Source organism: Ascidiella aspersa, chromosome 9 (assembly GCF_963924565.1).
Source record: "Ascidiella aspersa chromosome 9, kaAscAspe10.2, whole genome shotgun sequence".
NCBI classification, from domain to species: domain Eukaryota; kingdom Metazoa; phylum Chordata; class Ascidiacea; order Phlebobranchia; family Ascidiidae; genus Ascidiella; species Ascidiella aspersa.
The window spans coordinates 4,132,503-4,148,474 of NC_139455.1; the positions used below are offsets into that span (position 1 = coordinate 4,132,503).

General features: G+C 36.4%; 1 protein-coding gene across 1 annotated transcript in view; it reads right to left on the bottom strand.

The window, feature by feature from the left end:
• Positions 1-345: 345 nt before the first annotated feature.
• The window catches only part of LOC146131963 (uncharacterized), a 57,690-nt gene continuing 42,063 nt past the window's right edge, over positions 346-15,972 (bottom strand). The window contains exons 15-27 of the mRNA XM_083397161.1: positions 13,740-13,805; positions 13,202-13,336; positions 12,107-12,252; positions 10,783-10,879; positions 10,124-10,277; positions 9,360-9,499; positions 7,873-7,980; positions 6,798-6,883; positions 6,091-6,217; positions 4,792-4,905; positions 2,319-2,510; positions 1,266-1,440; positions 346-733 (exon numbers count right to left, since the gene is read on the bottom strand). Coding sequence (XP_083253287.1) covers positions 1,291-1,440; positions 2,319-2,510; positions 4,792-4,905; positions 6,091-6,217; positions 6,798-6,883; positions 7,873-7,980; positions 9,360-9,499; positions 10,124-10,277; positions 10,783-10,879; positions 12,107-12,252; positions 13,202-13,336; positions 13,740-13,805 — 1,515 coding nt within the window. The 3' untranslated portion in view covers positions 346-733; positions 1,266-1,290. The remainder of the gene's footprint in view (positions 734-1,265; positions 1,441-2,318; positions 2,511-4,791; positions 4,906-6,090; positions 6,218-6,797; positions 6,884-7,872; positions 7,981-9,359; positions 9,500-10,123; positions 10,278-10,782; positions 10,880-12,106; positions 12,253-13,201; positions 13,337-13,739; positions 13,806-15,972) is intronic.

A 15,972-nucleotide genomic window follows, 5' to 3' on the forward strand; every position in this document is an offset into this window, starting at 1 on the left:
ATTCAGACCTTTTTACAAGGTGCGAGGAAATTCTGACCTTTTTTTATTTTTTTTAAAAGATATGGAAAACTTTAGACATTACGTCACAAATTTACTTGTTAAACCAATAAGAATTGAAACGGCCCATTTTTTTTGGTTGATCTCTAAACATAGCCTACAGGTTACGCATTGTTATTTAAAAACAGTAACTAACTGCTGCAGGCCGTAAAACACGTCATGCTGTGTTTTTAGAAAATTTGCTAATTTCTACAATTTTTCGGTGGACAAGCTGCTAGTTTTTTTAAATAGATTTCGGGTATTTAGACCATTAGATTGTCAATTTTTCGACGAGCAGTGTAAATCAATGGCGTTTATTAAATTCTACAATATCAGGCTGAGCTGGTAAACGTAAAAATCACGAAATAGAGAGGAGTGGGGAAAAGAAAGATGAGCGCGCGAATTAAACCGAATATCAAAATAAAGGAATCAAACAAACATCAACATCAACAACAACAAGAATAATAATAACGCCAACAATATGGTAAACAGTAATAATAATAATAATATAGAAAGACAGGCGCTTTTAAAGTGCAACTGGATGAGAGATGGAACTAGGCACGAAAGATAATTTGCCTTGGTGCTGATTTTTTTGCGGCAGCAAGTTTTTTCTTTCTCTCGGTGTTTGTTCCGCTTTGGGAAGAGAGCAGCAACTTTTTGTTCGCTAACGGCGACCACTGGTTGGGCGGCGAAATACCTTTTCCAGAAATTGTAAATATCTTATAAAGCCTACTTTAATTTTAGATGAATATTTATGTTTTAATATATTTATTTTGCCTTCAATTTACAATAGGACTAAAAAGATTAATACAAAATTTCATATCCATAACGCCATCTCCATTTTATCCGGATATTTCAGAAATCCTACAATATTAAGAATCTTTAAGAGTCTATTACCATAATACCCAAAATTATCTAAAACAGAGGTTCTTAACCTGTTTCCTTGCTGCACCCCTTTCAAATCACCAACCAATTTTCGCACCCCCTTCTAGAATTGCTTAAATAACAAAACCTATGTAATTTTATTCAATTGATAACACAGTAAAAGTAATTGATAACACAGTAACACAATACCAACATGGGAGTTAGAAGTTGCAGTAATATATTTTCTGTGTCTAATTCAGCATCCCCGCACCCCCGTGGAACAGTTAGCAGCCCTGGTTAGGAAACCCTGATCTAAACAGTTGGAAAAATGGCGCTTTTGCAGTTAAAAGTTAGGTTTTTCTTACCTTTACATAGACAGCGGGGTCTTGTTCAGAAGATACCGGCTTTTTTGCCTCCCTTTTTCTTCTGTTTCTTGGCTTGCTTATCAGCAGCCTTCCGTTCCTTCTCGAACCTTGCCCGAAGATCCTTAACGCGTCGCTTCATCAAGTTTTTGTCGCTTTTCTCGCTGATTCCCATTTCCTGGTACGACCAAAAACATTTTTTAGGCTTTTTAGGTTTATTGTGTGCTCGAAAAACGTTTTTTCCTTTAATAATTCAGCTTCTGACTGTGACATCGTATGACCAGGAGTCCCATTCATGTTAGTTTGGACAAAAAAATTATAACGGCGGAACTCAATAGCAACTTGCCTATATTTTAAGACACCTATACTTAACTTAACAAGGAATTTAAAAGCTGAAAAGTCTAAAAATAGACTTAAAGTGCCAAAGTTTGACTAAATACGCAGCCTATGACATTTAAACCTGTCTTGTTAATTGGCTAAGGACTCGCAACGTTTTTCCTACTTGCAACAGGGTAGTTTTACTAATCGGAGGTAAAAAAGTAGGCTTGTTGTTGTAGCATTGGCAATCGGCAAAACTAAAACAGCAAAAATAAAACTATTTCTCAAAAGAGACATTGTAGTGTTGACAAAATCTTTTGGCTGATTTCAACTTCATAAAGTTTTTTGAAAAATGTCTTAAAACTTTATTTTTACACGTCAGTTATGTCAGACATTGGGGTCTTTAAGAGCAACCAACCGAAATCGTTCAATTATTTAAGGATTTAGGGTAAAAAACGGCAAACCAGAAAAACACCCGGCTTGCAGTGAGGTTCGAACTCATGACCCTCTGTCCAAACCGGTCGCTCCACCTACCAACTGAGCTACACAGGTTTAGAGGGGAGCAAGTCGATAAACAACAATAACATCATTGCTTGATGAATCTACACTAGGGATCAGGAAAAGGTTATGTTACGGTATATTTGACATGCCTTGCCAGGAAAAGTTTCAAAAGGGCCAGATCACGATATACGGACAAACATCGGTTTCATCAAGCTAAAAAATACATCGGATATTTACCTTCAGTTTATCGTTATCGATGTTCATCAGTCGAGCTCCGTCGATCTTGTGTGTGACGCACAGCGCCGAGTAGTGGCCGAGATCGGCCGAGCGTAACCAGGCTGCTACGTCATCACAAGACCACGTGGGCAGAAGGAGCACGTGACCGGTGTCGGGTTGGGGGGTTACCCTCCTGTTGGCCTCCACCGAGCCCTGAGTGTTATGAAAATATTTGCTAGGATTTGGAAAAGAGGTTTTTTCGTAAAGTGTTGGTCAAAGCTAATGGGGGCTGAGCTTTTCTAAAAAACACTTGTGGGGTTTAACTGGTGAAGTCGCGAGTGTCTCAGCGTCATATTTCTTGTCGTATATAATTTTGTGTTTGCTGTTCTCAAAAATGCGAACGACAGAAAAGGTTTACTTGGGTACACTATGCACGGATCTGTAATGTAGCTTGATAATAAATTGCAAAGGCAAAAAGGTCGTTAATGTTAACTGAAGATGATACAAGTTCGTATCGAAACGTCTTAATCAAGATGATGTCGATCTACTCGACCTTTTTGGCTTTGCGATTTATTATCAAGAAAAGGTTTAGCTACGTAAATATAATAACTAAACCTTTTTCTGTTAAACAAAACAAAATGCTCAAATCCTTAATGCAAAACGCAATATCCAAGTCAATTGCACGGAATTAATTTTAGGAAATGTGTGACAAAGTAGGCAACAACAACTGCTCTGTTTATCTAAACAGTCAAAATTATAATATTTTTTTTAAACACGGGACATTATGGTCAACAATGTATTAAATAAAAAAATTTCAGTTTACACTTAACCTAGCAACCACTATACTTTACATATTGTTTTAACCAAAACGCAGATACCTGAAAATTAAAAAAACAAAATAACGTGCATCATCTGCCGTTCAGCGCTAGGGTGTCGAATATTATTACAAAATAATTTGTTGCATAACAAATTAAGAAACGTACTTCTCGTTAAAATCGCCCAAAATAGTGAATAATTAAATATCCTTCGGCAAGACATAGCTTTGGGTAATAAATACAATATTGATACCAAAATCAGTTTTTGTAAATCAGTTTTTGTAAATCAAGTTTGTCAATCAAGAACACTTCAAATCAAGAACAAGGTACAACAGTAAATTTAAGTTAAAAATGCGAGTTTTGATTTTGACAATATTAACACAAACGAAACCGATGTTTGGCAACTAAACGCAAGCAAATAAACAAACGTATGTCAAAGCGAGAAAGTGATTAAAACAACCCGGGGAAAAATACACCGGGTATTAACGAAAAATGTTAGACGGCTTGTTTAAAGTAGCAAAAACACGGCACAACACAACACAAGACCTGGTTAACCGATTGATGTTAAACACAATTGTTGGCAACACACGCTGGATAAAAGTATAGTTATTTTGGAAAAGTGCAAAGCGGTTTACTGTCTTTTCTTCTAGTGAAACAAAAGAACCATTTTCCAAGCATTTTTTTACATTTTTAAACAAGCTTTGAGCAAAGTTGGGAGCCCGTTTTTTCACCTTGATCATAGATTTTCTTCAAGGTAAAAAACGAAAGTCCATTGCTTTAAACGTGGCACGGAACATGGAAACCGGCTTATACTCTTTCGTCCGTTAATACATTAGATAAATTATGTTTCGCAAACCGCAAAAAAATGTCATGCTGCATGCATCAGTGCACAATCGTGCGTCAAAACACTTATGGAAAAGGACTTCGTGTGGTGACACGACCGCGAACGGACTACGTGAAGTAGTTCATTGGTTTGTGGAAAAATTTAGCCAACAGATGTGTTCGGGCTGACAACGTGTTAGCATCGAAGAATTTAAGCATTAAAGGCTTACAGTTTACGGTTGCATTATTTTGACGTTTGATGCTCATAAGAGCATCAGCGATTTTCAGATATGGTTTTTAACAGAAGCTGTATAGATAATTTTTTGTGTTCGCGCTTGTATTTATAAGTTTGTGACCCAAAAAATCGGTTTCCACAGGTATTAAAGTTCTATTTTCTATTAAACATAAGTTCTCATAAAGTTCCCACTTAATACTGTAATATTATCTTTTGGTTTAGTTAATGGCTAATATTTTAGGTGTAAAACGATTTTGACTGGATTTAAAAAGTCAAAGCATAAAAATGCCGTCGCTGCCAGGCATAGTATACTAAAAAAAGCTCTACCGGCACTTATTTATTTTCTTCTGTGTTTCAGCTACCTATACAGGATGCCATCGTCACTGCACAGGTTCTCCAAACATTGGAGAAAAAAAATAAGTACCGTTAGAGCTTCCTCTTTTTAGCCAGGCCAAGTATATTCTAATGATAAATGGTTAACAAATATTTTGAAATTAAATCTTTTTTTTTGAGGAATAAAGGGTTCGCGGTCGTGATCACGTGACACACCGATCCAACACTGTCGCCATGGCAACAGAAACGGGCGTGTGTGTGTGTTGCCATGGGTTACCGCGACGCTCACCTCCGAAGAAATGGTGGAGGCCGCCGACTGGGGTCTCGAGGCTCCCCTGGGATGGGGGGCTCCTGCACCCCCATCGTTTGTGACGTCACTATTGGCGGGGTCGTCGGTCGACTCCTTTTGATTGACGGGCGGGCAATGACGTCACGATGAAGAGACAAACAACATGCACGTGTTAGAAGGGTTATTCATGCGCTTCATGCGAGAACGTACAAGTAGGTGGGATAATATTTTTGTCATGTTTTTTCTTACTATTTATTTAAACGTTCTACCCATTAATAAAAAATATTTAAGTTTTGTATTTGTTTCGCAAAATTGAGTAGAAGTTAAAGCATCGTTTACTGGTTTAGTTAACTTTCCATCTTATACCTTAGACAGGCAAACGGACCAAAAAACATCATTCAAGTAGTTTGGCATTTTTAGCTTCGATTTTAATTTTTGTAATTATATTTCTACTTTGTGATTCGAGCATGGATAAACATAAAACGACACTGAAAACAAAAACCTTATAAGTCGCGTTAAAATTTGCCGTCTTCCTTTACTTGCGATATAATTTAATGTGCGAGATAAACGAAAAGACCACCCAACTATAGTTTAACATGTTTAACCTTTGACCGCTAACAAATAATAAAAATTTTTAAACATATTTTGGCGTCGTGAACGAACATGGGTCAACCGAAAACGTATGAAAAAAAGTAAAATGTAATAAAAAAATCGCACAGAATTTCATTTAAATCCCCAAGCTCAAATGAATCCCTTTACTTTGGATCATAATATAGTCGGATGTTGAAAATGAATAAAGATATTTTCGACATGTTCGAAAAGCTATTTACTGCTGAATGGGACTAAATCCCTTGGCCGATATGGGATATTGCTTTTAAAATACTAGTACGACCCTCGTAACTAATAATCCCAGCACGACACCAGAATAGCAAACTCATCTCTTTATATAAGGTTATTGTTAAGAGGAGAAGGTTAATAGGTTTTCAAACACACTCACGGCACAGCTCATAACAGCTAACAACAACGCGTTACAATGTAGAGTTAGCTCCACCAGGCAAGATATCAATAGACGGAAATCGCTTTTCTGGTGTAAACGAAGTATAAAACGACGTTTGGCAGCAGATACCAGCTGACCTGATGAGACCAGCTGGTATCTGCTACCGAAACGTCGGTTTATACTTCGTTTACAACAGAAGAGCGATTTTCATCTATTGCCGCGTTACAATGCTCAATACATAAAACGAGGAGGGGTGCAATTGTAAGGTGTGTCTGTATGTTCAGGGGGCAACATTTACTCACGTTCAGGGCGCGTCTCATGCGCAGCCGTAGGGAGGGGGAGTCGTTTTTGAGGGGGAGGGGGCTCGAAGCGTCATCACGGTCGGTTGCGGTGTCGGTGAATTCCCCAGTTTGCTTGGCGGGCGAACGACTGCGAATCAAAACAAGGTTTATAATGAAAAGAACACTTTCTACCAAACGGCACACTTTTTACCAAACAGCAATCGGCACACCTAAGACCTCTGGGGGCCCACTAGTGCATCGTGGTGCACAGTTTTAATCAATGTTTTACGATATAGCATTTTGGAAAATGATAACAAGGACTGGCGATTGCCTGATATGAAATCAAGTTTAACAAAATACAGTGGTCTTTATTCAACAGTCGTTTAAAAACTTCATTCAAAATCTCGTCACCAAAATCGGTTTGGCGATATATCCCGGTATGACGGAGGTCGTCGTGCGCACTCACCACTACCGGACTTGTTTTGCGCAGTTTGAGAAACATTTATGCATGGACGGACTACCGCCGGCCAGATAAAAAAAATACGTAGAGTTTTATTAGTCCCTGTATGGGTCGTGGATGTGAATCTAAGCACAAAATGACAAAAAATGCTAGAGTCACATAAACTGTGTTTTTTGTGCTAGCACTTCATCGCAATTGAGGTGGTACGAAATCTTATTCGTGTACATTTTAAACTACTCCATAGAATTTCAGTTGTTAAAATACTCACGAAGAATTGGAGGTTCCCCTTTTGGTGACCGGGCTGCCATGGAGATTCTTCAGTTCCTCCTCGTCACGACCTGACGTCATCAGGCTCTGTGACGTAACAAAAGAAAGGTTGTTCGAAGCGATTTCTCAACGGGAAACAATTTGCCCAGTTGACAAACAAACATCCCGAACTTAGCAAAGTTGGCTAATTTTCATGGCCGCTCCTCTTTTTCAAACGTGAGAAGAATAACGGGCCGACCAGAAAAACAATGGTCCGGTAATTGAGTATGAAGTCTGGCCTATACTGAAAACAGTTATCTCGGTCCAGGTTATAAATGGGTGTGATTATTTTCCATTTGAAAATATAAAAAATGGAGTATAACAGCCACAACCAAAGTGGGCATTGGCAAACTTAAAAATAAATAAATAAATAAATAAATGAGAACATAACGGTAACGAATGATATTTTACGAACATGCAGCAAAGCAAGCGGAGAGTTGGTTAAAGAAATGTAAGTCGAAAGTCTCGTTTCCAAGTAAGACTTGAGTTTGAGCATGCATTTGTAAAAAGTACTAGGAAAAAAGAATAAAGTGACTAAACAAAATTGTGTAAGATAAATCACAACGACGTGATTTTGACCGTTTGAAGATTTTTTGCCAAACCAAAACCAACAAGACTTCCGACTTTTAAAGTGATTAATTAAAAAATGGCCAGGCTAGATACTGATCAGTGGTTTCCAACACCGATATTAACTAAAGCGGATTTACAACGGATTTTTTATATTTAAACCAACGTTTACAAATAATTGTTTCAGGCCTTTCTTTTTATTACTGAGTAAATTTGCGACAGTAAACTTACCCCTCCTACGTAAAAATTTAACGATATAATCGTATCTCAGTATGTTTTATTAAGTTTTTTGCAAACATTAATTTACACAATAATGTCAATTTAAACATACATTTGAACAACATTTTTTAACGAGTTTGAAATTAAGTAGTTGGGAACCACTGTTTCGACCGACAGTTTCATTGAAGCAAAAAAATAAGTGAAAAGGCATGCGGTTAAAGCAAGAACGATGAAGCGAAAGACAAATTTACATTTTCCGAAGCCCGCTTGTGGTGACGTGGACCCTTAAGGCGGGCCCTGTATTTCAGTGCCGACGTGTCGAGCTCTGATTGGTCGGTTTCGACCGTCCAGTCGTCAGGCTGCAGGAGAAATCAGTCGAGCGTATCAAGGCACACGCACACACAAACAAGAGCAAAAGCAAAGAAGGTTTGGGTTAATGCAAATCGTAGGCATTAGTAAAGAAAAATCTAAGCTATATATTTTTAATGTGGTTATACTAAGCAGAAGCTCTTTACGCTAGGTAACTAGTGATTACATTAGTAGCATTTTTAGTAGTAATTTTTTTAATAATTTTATGAAAAAAAAATACATTTAAAGACCTTTTAAAGAAAATTTGTGGGTTTTTAAACAAGTTGTATTGCTCGGGGTTTTCTTGAATTTTTACGATTAATATTTTTGAATTTATAACTTGACTTGAAAACTGTTGGATTAAAAACGGTACAGAACTTTAATAAGAGATGTAGTAAAACATATTTTAAAAAAATTACATAACGGTGGGTGGGCAGAAAAATATAAGACTTCAACACTTCATACTTTAGGCAACATTTGGTAGCCAACGAAAATTATAACGCGTTATGCACTAATGTAAGTTTAAATGACCAATTGTTTTACAAAACTGCACTCGTTTAACTAGAGTCGTGTTACAAAACAGGGCACGAATTTTTGGTCTCATGCTCCAATTTCGTGCTCGAAAACAAAAAGAACAACAAACATTTAAAAAAAATGTTTACGCACAATGATCACGTAGTATAGGGAGGGATTCGAGTTTGAGTTGATCATTTGCGCGACGTTCATAGAGTTGTTATTTTTCACACCAAACCATGCACACGCGAAAAAAACGCTGTTGCATTATTTTTAGCGTATAAAAGGACATTTGAAAAACTTAAAAAAACAAAACCCTAAGTAACAAATCTAAGTTTCTTTTATTAATGGCTAAAATTCCTTTATTAATTATTAGTTATCGAATTGGCACCGATACCACCCTAGTATCGGTCGTGTACCGATCTTACCGCATCGGATATTTGCTCCGATTCGATACTATCGGACATCTCTAGCTAAAACCAAAATTTAAATGTAGGAATCAAAATATGTTGTTTCTCGAATCGCTCCTCTCTAAGCCTGTGTAGCTCAGTTGGTAGAGCGACGGTCCCGGCTTGACCGGAGGTCGTGAGTTCGAACCTCACTGCAAGCTAGTTGTTTTTCTAGCCTGCCTTTCTTGCATCACTGATCGACAGATTCGGTGAGTCTGCGAGGGCTTTCGGTGTACTAATGATACGTAGGCCGTAATCGTTGGTCAAAATGCAGCTAATGCCAGTTGTCCTGGTATGACCGGAGGTCGTGAGTTCTCACAGGAGGCGAGTTGTTTTGCTGGCCTGCCCTGCTTTGCTCGCATAGATCGACAGTTTCGGTGAGGCTGCGATGGCTTTCTCTGTATTAAATATATAACCATATTGTTTACCTTGGGCGAGGAAGGAGATTGAAGCCTCGGTTCTGATCTCGAGTCGAGCATGTCGTCCAAGCTGGCGATTAGGCTGTCGAAGGTCGTAGGGGTGTTCGGTTCCACTGGCGCATTCGGCGCCGTCTGTGCCCCAGATGAGTCTGCACGGAAAAGAATAATAGTGAAGCGGTTTTAAAAAAAATTACATTAAATTATTTTTTTGATTTGTTCGACTTTTGGCGAATACCGGTGCGAAAATATGCCGGAAGATATTTGGGTTCAATTATGGAGGTAAAGTAGTGGTTCTTAAACGTTTAACCCCTCTTTAGTTTGCTCATAATAGGCGCTGATCAATTCATAACCCCCCAAAAAATTAAAAATCACGGTACGGTAGTGGTAAACATTATGACACATCCACAAAATATACGCTTACTTTGAACAATAAAAAGGTATCTTTCAAATTTAAACGCATCTCATGCTTAGAAACATGCCACGTGTTTCATTCTAGTAAAACTCAATTAGAAGGACGTGCACCGCCCAATGTACCTTAGTTATTAGTCATTGAATTGAAAAACTATATTGCGAGAAACCTTTAAAACAGGTCGCGGTAAAGTCTGCTAGAAAACCTTTTTTAAAAAGACAAAATATATGTCATCTTTCCACCGTTTAGCATGTTCGGAAAGTACTTCAACGGCTTATCAGTCATTAAATTTTAAAACTATTGCGCGGAACCCTGCCAAAACACCTCGCAAAAAAAACTGTCGAAACTATTGTAATCTTCTCACCGTTTAGTATGTTGGGGAAGTACTTCTTCTGGTGCTGTTGGTAAGTGGGAACAGGCCGGGGCGAGTGCTGCTGGTCGCTGGACAGGTTGCTGTTGTTCCGGTTCAGCGCCTTTGTGTTCTGGCTTTCCGCCAGGAGGCGCTCGAGCTCTGCCAACTAGCAAGATAAATTTATATTTTTTAGTCATTCCAAATTTTGTGAAAAATATTGTTTTTTTGGTAAAACATTAAAAACATTCGTTGAAAAAGTGCAAAAGAGAGATTTCTGTCTCAATGTAGGTTTTTTTTTTGTTTAATAATACCAGGAAAAAATGGAAAGAGCTTCTTAAAATAAACAAATTTTTAGAAAATGCTTTTTACGTATATATATTTTTTTTCGGCCAAATTATTTTTATTTATTAATTGTTTTAAACAAGTGGGCGAATATACAACCTTTAATTTCACAAAACAATAAATAAACAAAAGTGGGATACCAAAATTATCTACGTTTATTTCAGTCGAAAAATTGACTAAAATGATAGTTTTATTCAGATGCAATTTCGACCAAAACGATTTTAAACCAATTAACATTTAATGACTAGAAAATGTTTATTGCAAACAAAACTGTAGGCTTTTATGTGATCACAATAAAATGTCAAGTCAACAAGTGATTTTGATTTTACCTCTCCCTTTAGCTTTAGGACCTCGACTTCGTGTATTTTCTCCATCGTCGAAATCTGCATTGTGAAGTTGTTTTCGCGCTTCAGAAATTCACTCTCTCTGCAGAAGGGTGTGTTTTTTTCAATGTTTTTTTATTTAAATTTTTTAACTATTTTATCTGCCGAAAATAAAAAGGGTAACAATAACTAATAACTAGGGCGAATATTTTTTGACTTGTCAAAAAAAGTCAAAATTTTGTTTACACGTTAAGTCAAAATTTGTCAATATTTTTGTAAGTCAAAATCGAATAAAAATGCACATAAATCGCTTACAAAATTAAAAAAAAAACTAAAGTCAGCTTTTTGAAATTGGCCGTTCGGTTATTTTGAAATTTATCTTTCATTTTATCAAAAAAAAATTAGTTTAGATATAAGTTCAAAGTCATTTTAAACGTATTATATCTTTATTAAACTATATACAGTATAAAAAACGCGTGATTAACGACGCCTAGTTTATTTAAATCAATGTATTTCTAATAGGTCAAAATTTTGTCAAAATAAATTATTTTCAGGTCAAAATTTGTCAAAATTTTAATTTTTTAGGTCACAATTTCCTATTTTTTGGTCAGAAAATATTCGCCCTACTAATAAGGTATTAATGGCGGTAATTTTCCCAGAATTTGCAACAGGATTAATTTTTTTAAATCACTTTTTTTTCTGAGTGTGCTGCAGTTTTCTTGGTCCATGTGGTTTTACTTTTTTTCAAGTATTGTATAGTTTTATGTATAGTTTAAATAACGACTGTTTTTCTGGTTTTCCACATCGTATTGTGTAGATTGTGCAAACGATATAATGTATGTTTATTGACTTTTCCACACATTCTACTCACAAAATTTCTACGACCACAAATTTCACAAATTTCTACGACCTATTTAGTCAAAGGCCAATATAATTCACCACAAACACCTCAGGTTCTTAAACTGGTACGGTAACGCCCTGGTGGGTCGTTTCAATTTTCAAGGGGCGTCTCCCAATTTAGTTTTGTATGCAAAACGTGCTTGCAAAGATAATATTTTAGGCCAACATGTGCATTTGAAAATCATTGTTACAAAAAACTGCAGCTATTAATTTTGATTTTCTGTTTGAAACAAACAACTAAATAAAAATTATTGAAAATTCCGACCATTGTATGTGTCGCAAGTTCAACAAACGTTTTCAAAATGGCGCGACAGTAATAAAAGTTTGACAACCACCGACATACTCTTTATATATATATATATATATTTATTTATTCTTATATGATATTTGTTCTATAGTAATCAAGGCACTGAGAGCTCCAACCACCTACCTCTGTTGGAATTCCTTGATGAGCTTCTTGGCCTTGTTGTACTTTTTGTCGAGCACTTGGATCTCCTCCTTGGATCGATCCAAGTCCTGGCAGGTTCTCTGGAGGTTGCTCTGCGTCTCACTCGCATCTCGCTCCTGTTGAGCAACCTAAGGAGGAAGAAAGTAATATAAATTTTTTTAAATTAATTTTTTTTTTTTACATTTTTGATCGATTGCTTGAAAATTTCGATATCTATTTGTTCTGTTAGTAAATTTTTAATTTTTTTTAAAATGGTTGCCTTTTTTGAATTTGTTTTCGAAATATGTAATGGCTGTTTCAAAAATGGTTGTTTTACTTGATAAATATATGTTTTGTACAAGGCTAAAGCTTTAACTGTACCTTTTTCGATTTTTGAAAACCACTTTACAACAACATTTTGTTTTGAGCAGTCGTTTATTTATTTACTTCTTAACTAGCTTTAACCGGACCCCTCTTAATCTTAGCTTTAAATGTTCTTCTCATTTAAGCTTTGAACTGTATGTTTTACTTATTTTGAACAATATGTTTTACCATAATTTTATATCAGTTTTAAATTGAAATGTTTGTCTTGGTTTTAAAATGAAATATTTACCTTGGTTTTGCCAATTACACTTTACTTTTAGACCAAACTTTTAGGTTTAAATCGTACCTATCTTATCTAGTTTTAAACGGTACCTTCCCTTAAGAATGAAGTGTAACGTTCATCCAACGTTAAAGAATAACTATACACAAAATTTTAAACGGTACCTCTTCCATGAGTTGGAAACCGTACATAATTTCCTTTTGTATTTTTATCGAAATTGTAACTTAACCTTAACCACGCCATTTCTCTTGGAGGCGTCTATTTTGCCCAATTTTCTAACAAAATTGTTTGTCTAATTTTCTTAAGCGTCTATTTTGCCCAATTTTCTAACCGTACCCTTCCCTTAAGGATGAAGCGTACCGTTCGTTAAACGTCAAAGCGCACAAATTTCAGTACCTTTTCCCCGGGTTGTAAACAGTATGATTTTAGCTTTTTTTTTCAAAATTGTAAATTTGAGTTTGAAGTGTCTATTTTATCTAGTTTCCGACGAGTACCTTTTCTCTTAATTTCTTCAGCTCGGCTTCAGATATTTGCTGCCTAAGAAGCAGCTCTCGAACCTTCATCTTGTATTCATCGTCGTCCATGCTTTCTAGAAGCTTACCGTCGTCTTGCTCGTTCAACTCTAGCACCTGCCAAGTTCACAAAAACGAAAGGGTTAGCTTTAGACAATCTTAAAACGTATTTAAAGTCTGAAATTTGTTGGGATATTTAGGATAAATGGAGCCTGAAAATACATTTTTCTCCATATCTTTTACAATGACTGACTTTATTTTTCTAAAAAGAGTCTCAAGATAATTAGCTTTCATTCCGAGTTATTGTCCTAATTCATTCGTAATGGCGACCAAATATATTTCTTTTCAGTTAATTAACTTTTTAAAACGCGATACAAAGGCGCTACGAAAAATTAGGCAAGGTTTTTTTGGATTGATTATCTTGCGAATACAGCTCTTTTAGCACACGATTGAAATACCTCAGCCTTAAGTTTATTTTTAAAGGAGTTTAAGACAACAAAGTAATCAACATTAAGCTTACCTCAACGTAAGGAGGCGGCTGTGATTCGTTAAAATCTCCAGATTTCATCAAATCTCCATCTTCTGCCTGTATCACACACAAACACACACAGCTACGGTTATGCACTGCAAAATAACGCGGTCAAAAAACTGCACACAAAGCAAATACGTATAAGGTTAGATCAGGGTTAATCAGCTACCTGAAAAACTGCAAAGGAAACGGGTTGGGTTGACTGCAAAAGAGAAGGTTAATTGTGGTTAAACCCAGACACCGTAGAGACACGGTTTCGGAGTGATTAAAAGTTTAGTTCCGCCAGTTAACCGCTAAGCAGCAAGTTCAATACCAAAGTGAGCTCGTTTTTTTAGACAGAAATCTACAGATATGCATAACTGATCATATGATAAACAGCAAAAAGAGGCGTTATCAAAACTTCGAACAGCGAAACAGCAGTTTTTATACCAAAGCGGACTTCGTTTTTCTACACTGGAATAAACCTCAAACCGCAAAGTAGAAGTTCTCATACCAAGCGAGCTTCATTTTTCTACATTGAAATTCGTAGATAACCATTAATGGTCAAACTATAAGAAGAAATACTTCGGTTTAATTAGTTTTAATTAACCTCCAAGTAGCAAGTTCTTAAGGGAGAAGCAGCAGTTTCAATACCAAGGCGAGCTCGCTTTTCTAGGCTGAAATCTACAAATATGCGTAACTTGTCCAAAGATAAACGGCAAAAAGATGCATCATCAAAACCGAAGTCAGATTATTTTAATTAACCGCGAAGCAGAGGTTCTTATACCAAAGCGAGCTCGTTTTGAGACTAAATACACAGATTTGTGGAACTGTTTGAAATACAAACATCAAAGCCTCGGTTGAATTATATTAGTTAACCGCGAAGGAGCAAGTTCTTATACAAAAGCAGGTTTTGTTTTTTTACACTGAAATCCACAGACAGAGCTGGTCGAAAGATAAGCAGCCAAAAAAATCACTAAAACCGTTGTTAGAATATTTTAATTAACCTTACAAAGCAGAAGTTCTCATACGAAAGTGAGGTTCGTTTTTCTACAGTGAAAATCACACATGGGTAAAACTGGTTAAAAGATAAGCACCAAAAAGAGGTATCGTCAAAACTGAAGTCGGATAATTTTAATTAACCACACTAAGCAATTTCTCATACAAAAGCGAGCATCTTTTCTGCACTGGAACCCCTTTAGATAGGTGGAACTGGACAAAAAAAAAAATACGCATCGCCAAAACCTCAGTCAACTATTTTAAAGTACCGCGAACCATTAGTTCTCATACTAAAGTGAGCTTCATTTTTCTACAGTGCAATATACAGATATGTAGAACTGGTTACAATATAGGCATAAAAACAGGCATCATCAAAACCTAAGTCGATTTATCCTAATTAACAGCACGAAATAGAGTATTCACACCAAAGGAAGTCTCGTTTTCTACACTTCAATCCACGGATAGATATATCTGCTTACAAGATAAGCTTTAAAAAATAACAAATTATTAGTTTAATGAACCGCGAAGCAGCAAGTTTTAAACCAAAGCTAGCTTCGTTTATCTAGACTGAAATTAACAGATAGATACAATTGGCCGAAAGATAAGCAACAAAATCAAGCCAACATGAAAACCGCAGTCGCGCCATTATCAACGGCCAGGCGAAAACCAAACTCATATGCATATAACTCTACTGCGGTTCTATAGCATTATCACAAGCCACAATGAACCGGTATGGCTTCAGTTTGACATTTTCTGCAACCTTCCGTAAACGCACACCAGTCACATCCTGCCTTTTTGTATCTAGTTCAGCTAATATACACGTCAAACGGAAAAATATTGGGAACTCAAAACAAAAAAACGCGAACCAATCGATAAGATAAACACGCAAAAATATGGCATTGGCTGGCGAATAGGTGAGGTATCCTTTAACGCTATTTTGTGACTGTATAAGGGCACGCGATAGCCGTTACAGTCAATAAGAGTTCGTTTGACTTAATTATTAAAACACCCTTTATCGATCTGTTTGGTTCACAAACGGCAATTTTACTTATTTGCGCAGGTTTTTTTCTAAGTAAACGTTTTAATGCTGCTAGTCTGCTAAACTACCAGCAAAAGTTGTGACCGAAAATTGCGGACATTTTTTGCTAAACATTATGTTAAAAAAAGCAAAAATAGTAAAAAGTAACAGCTAATTCTCATTGCACAGGCTTAGCCTGGGGACCAATTGCTGTCTCTTAAAACAAAG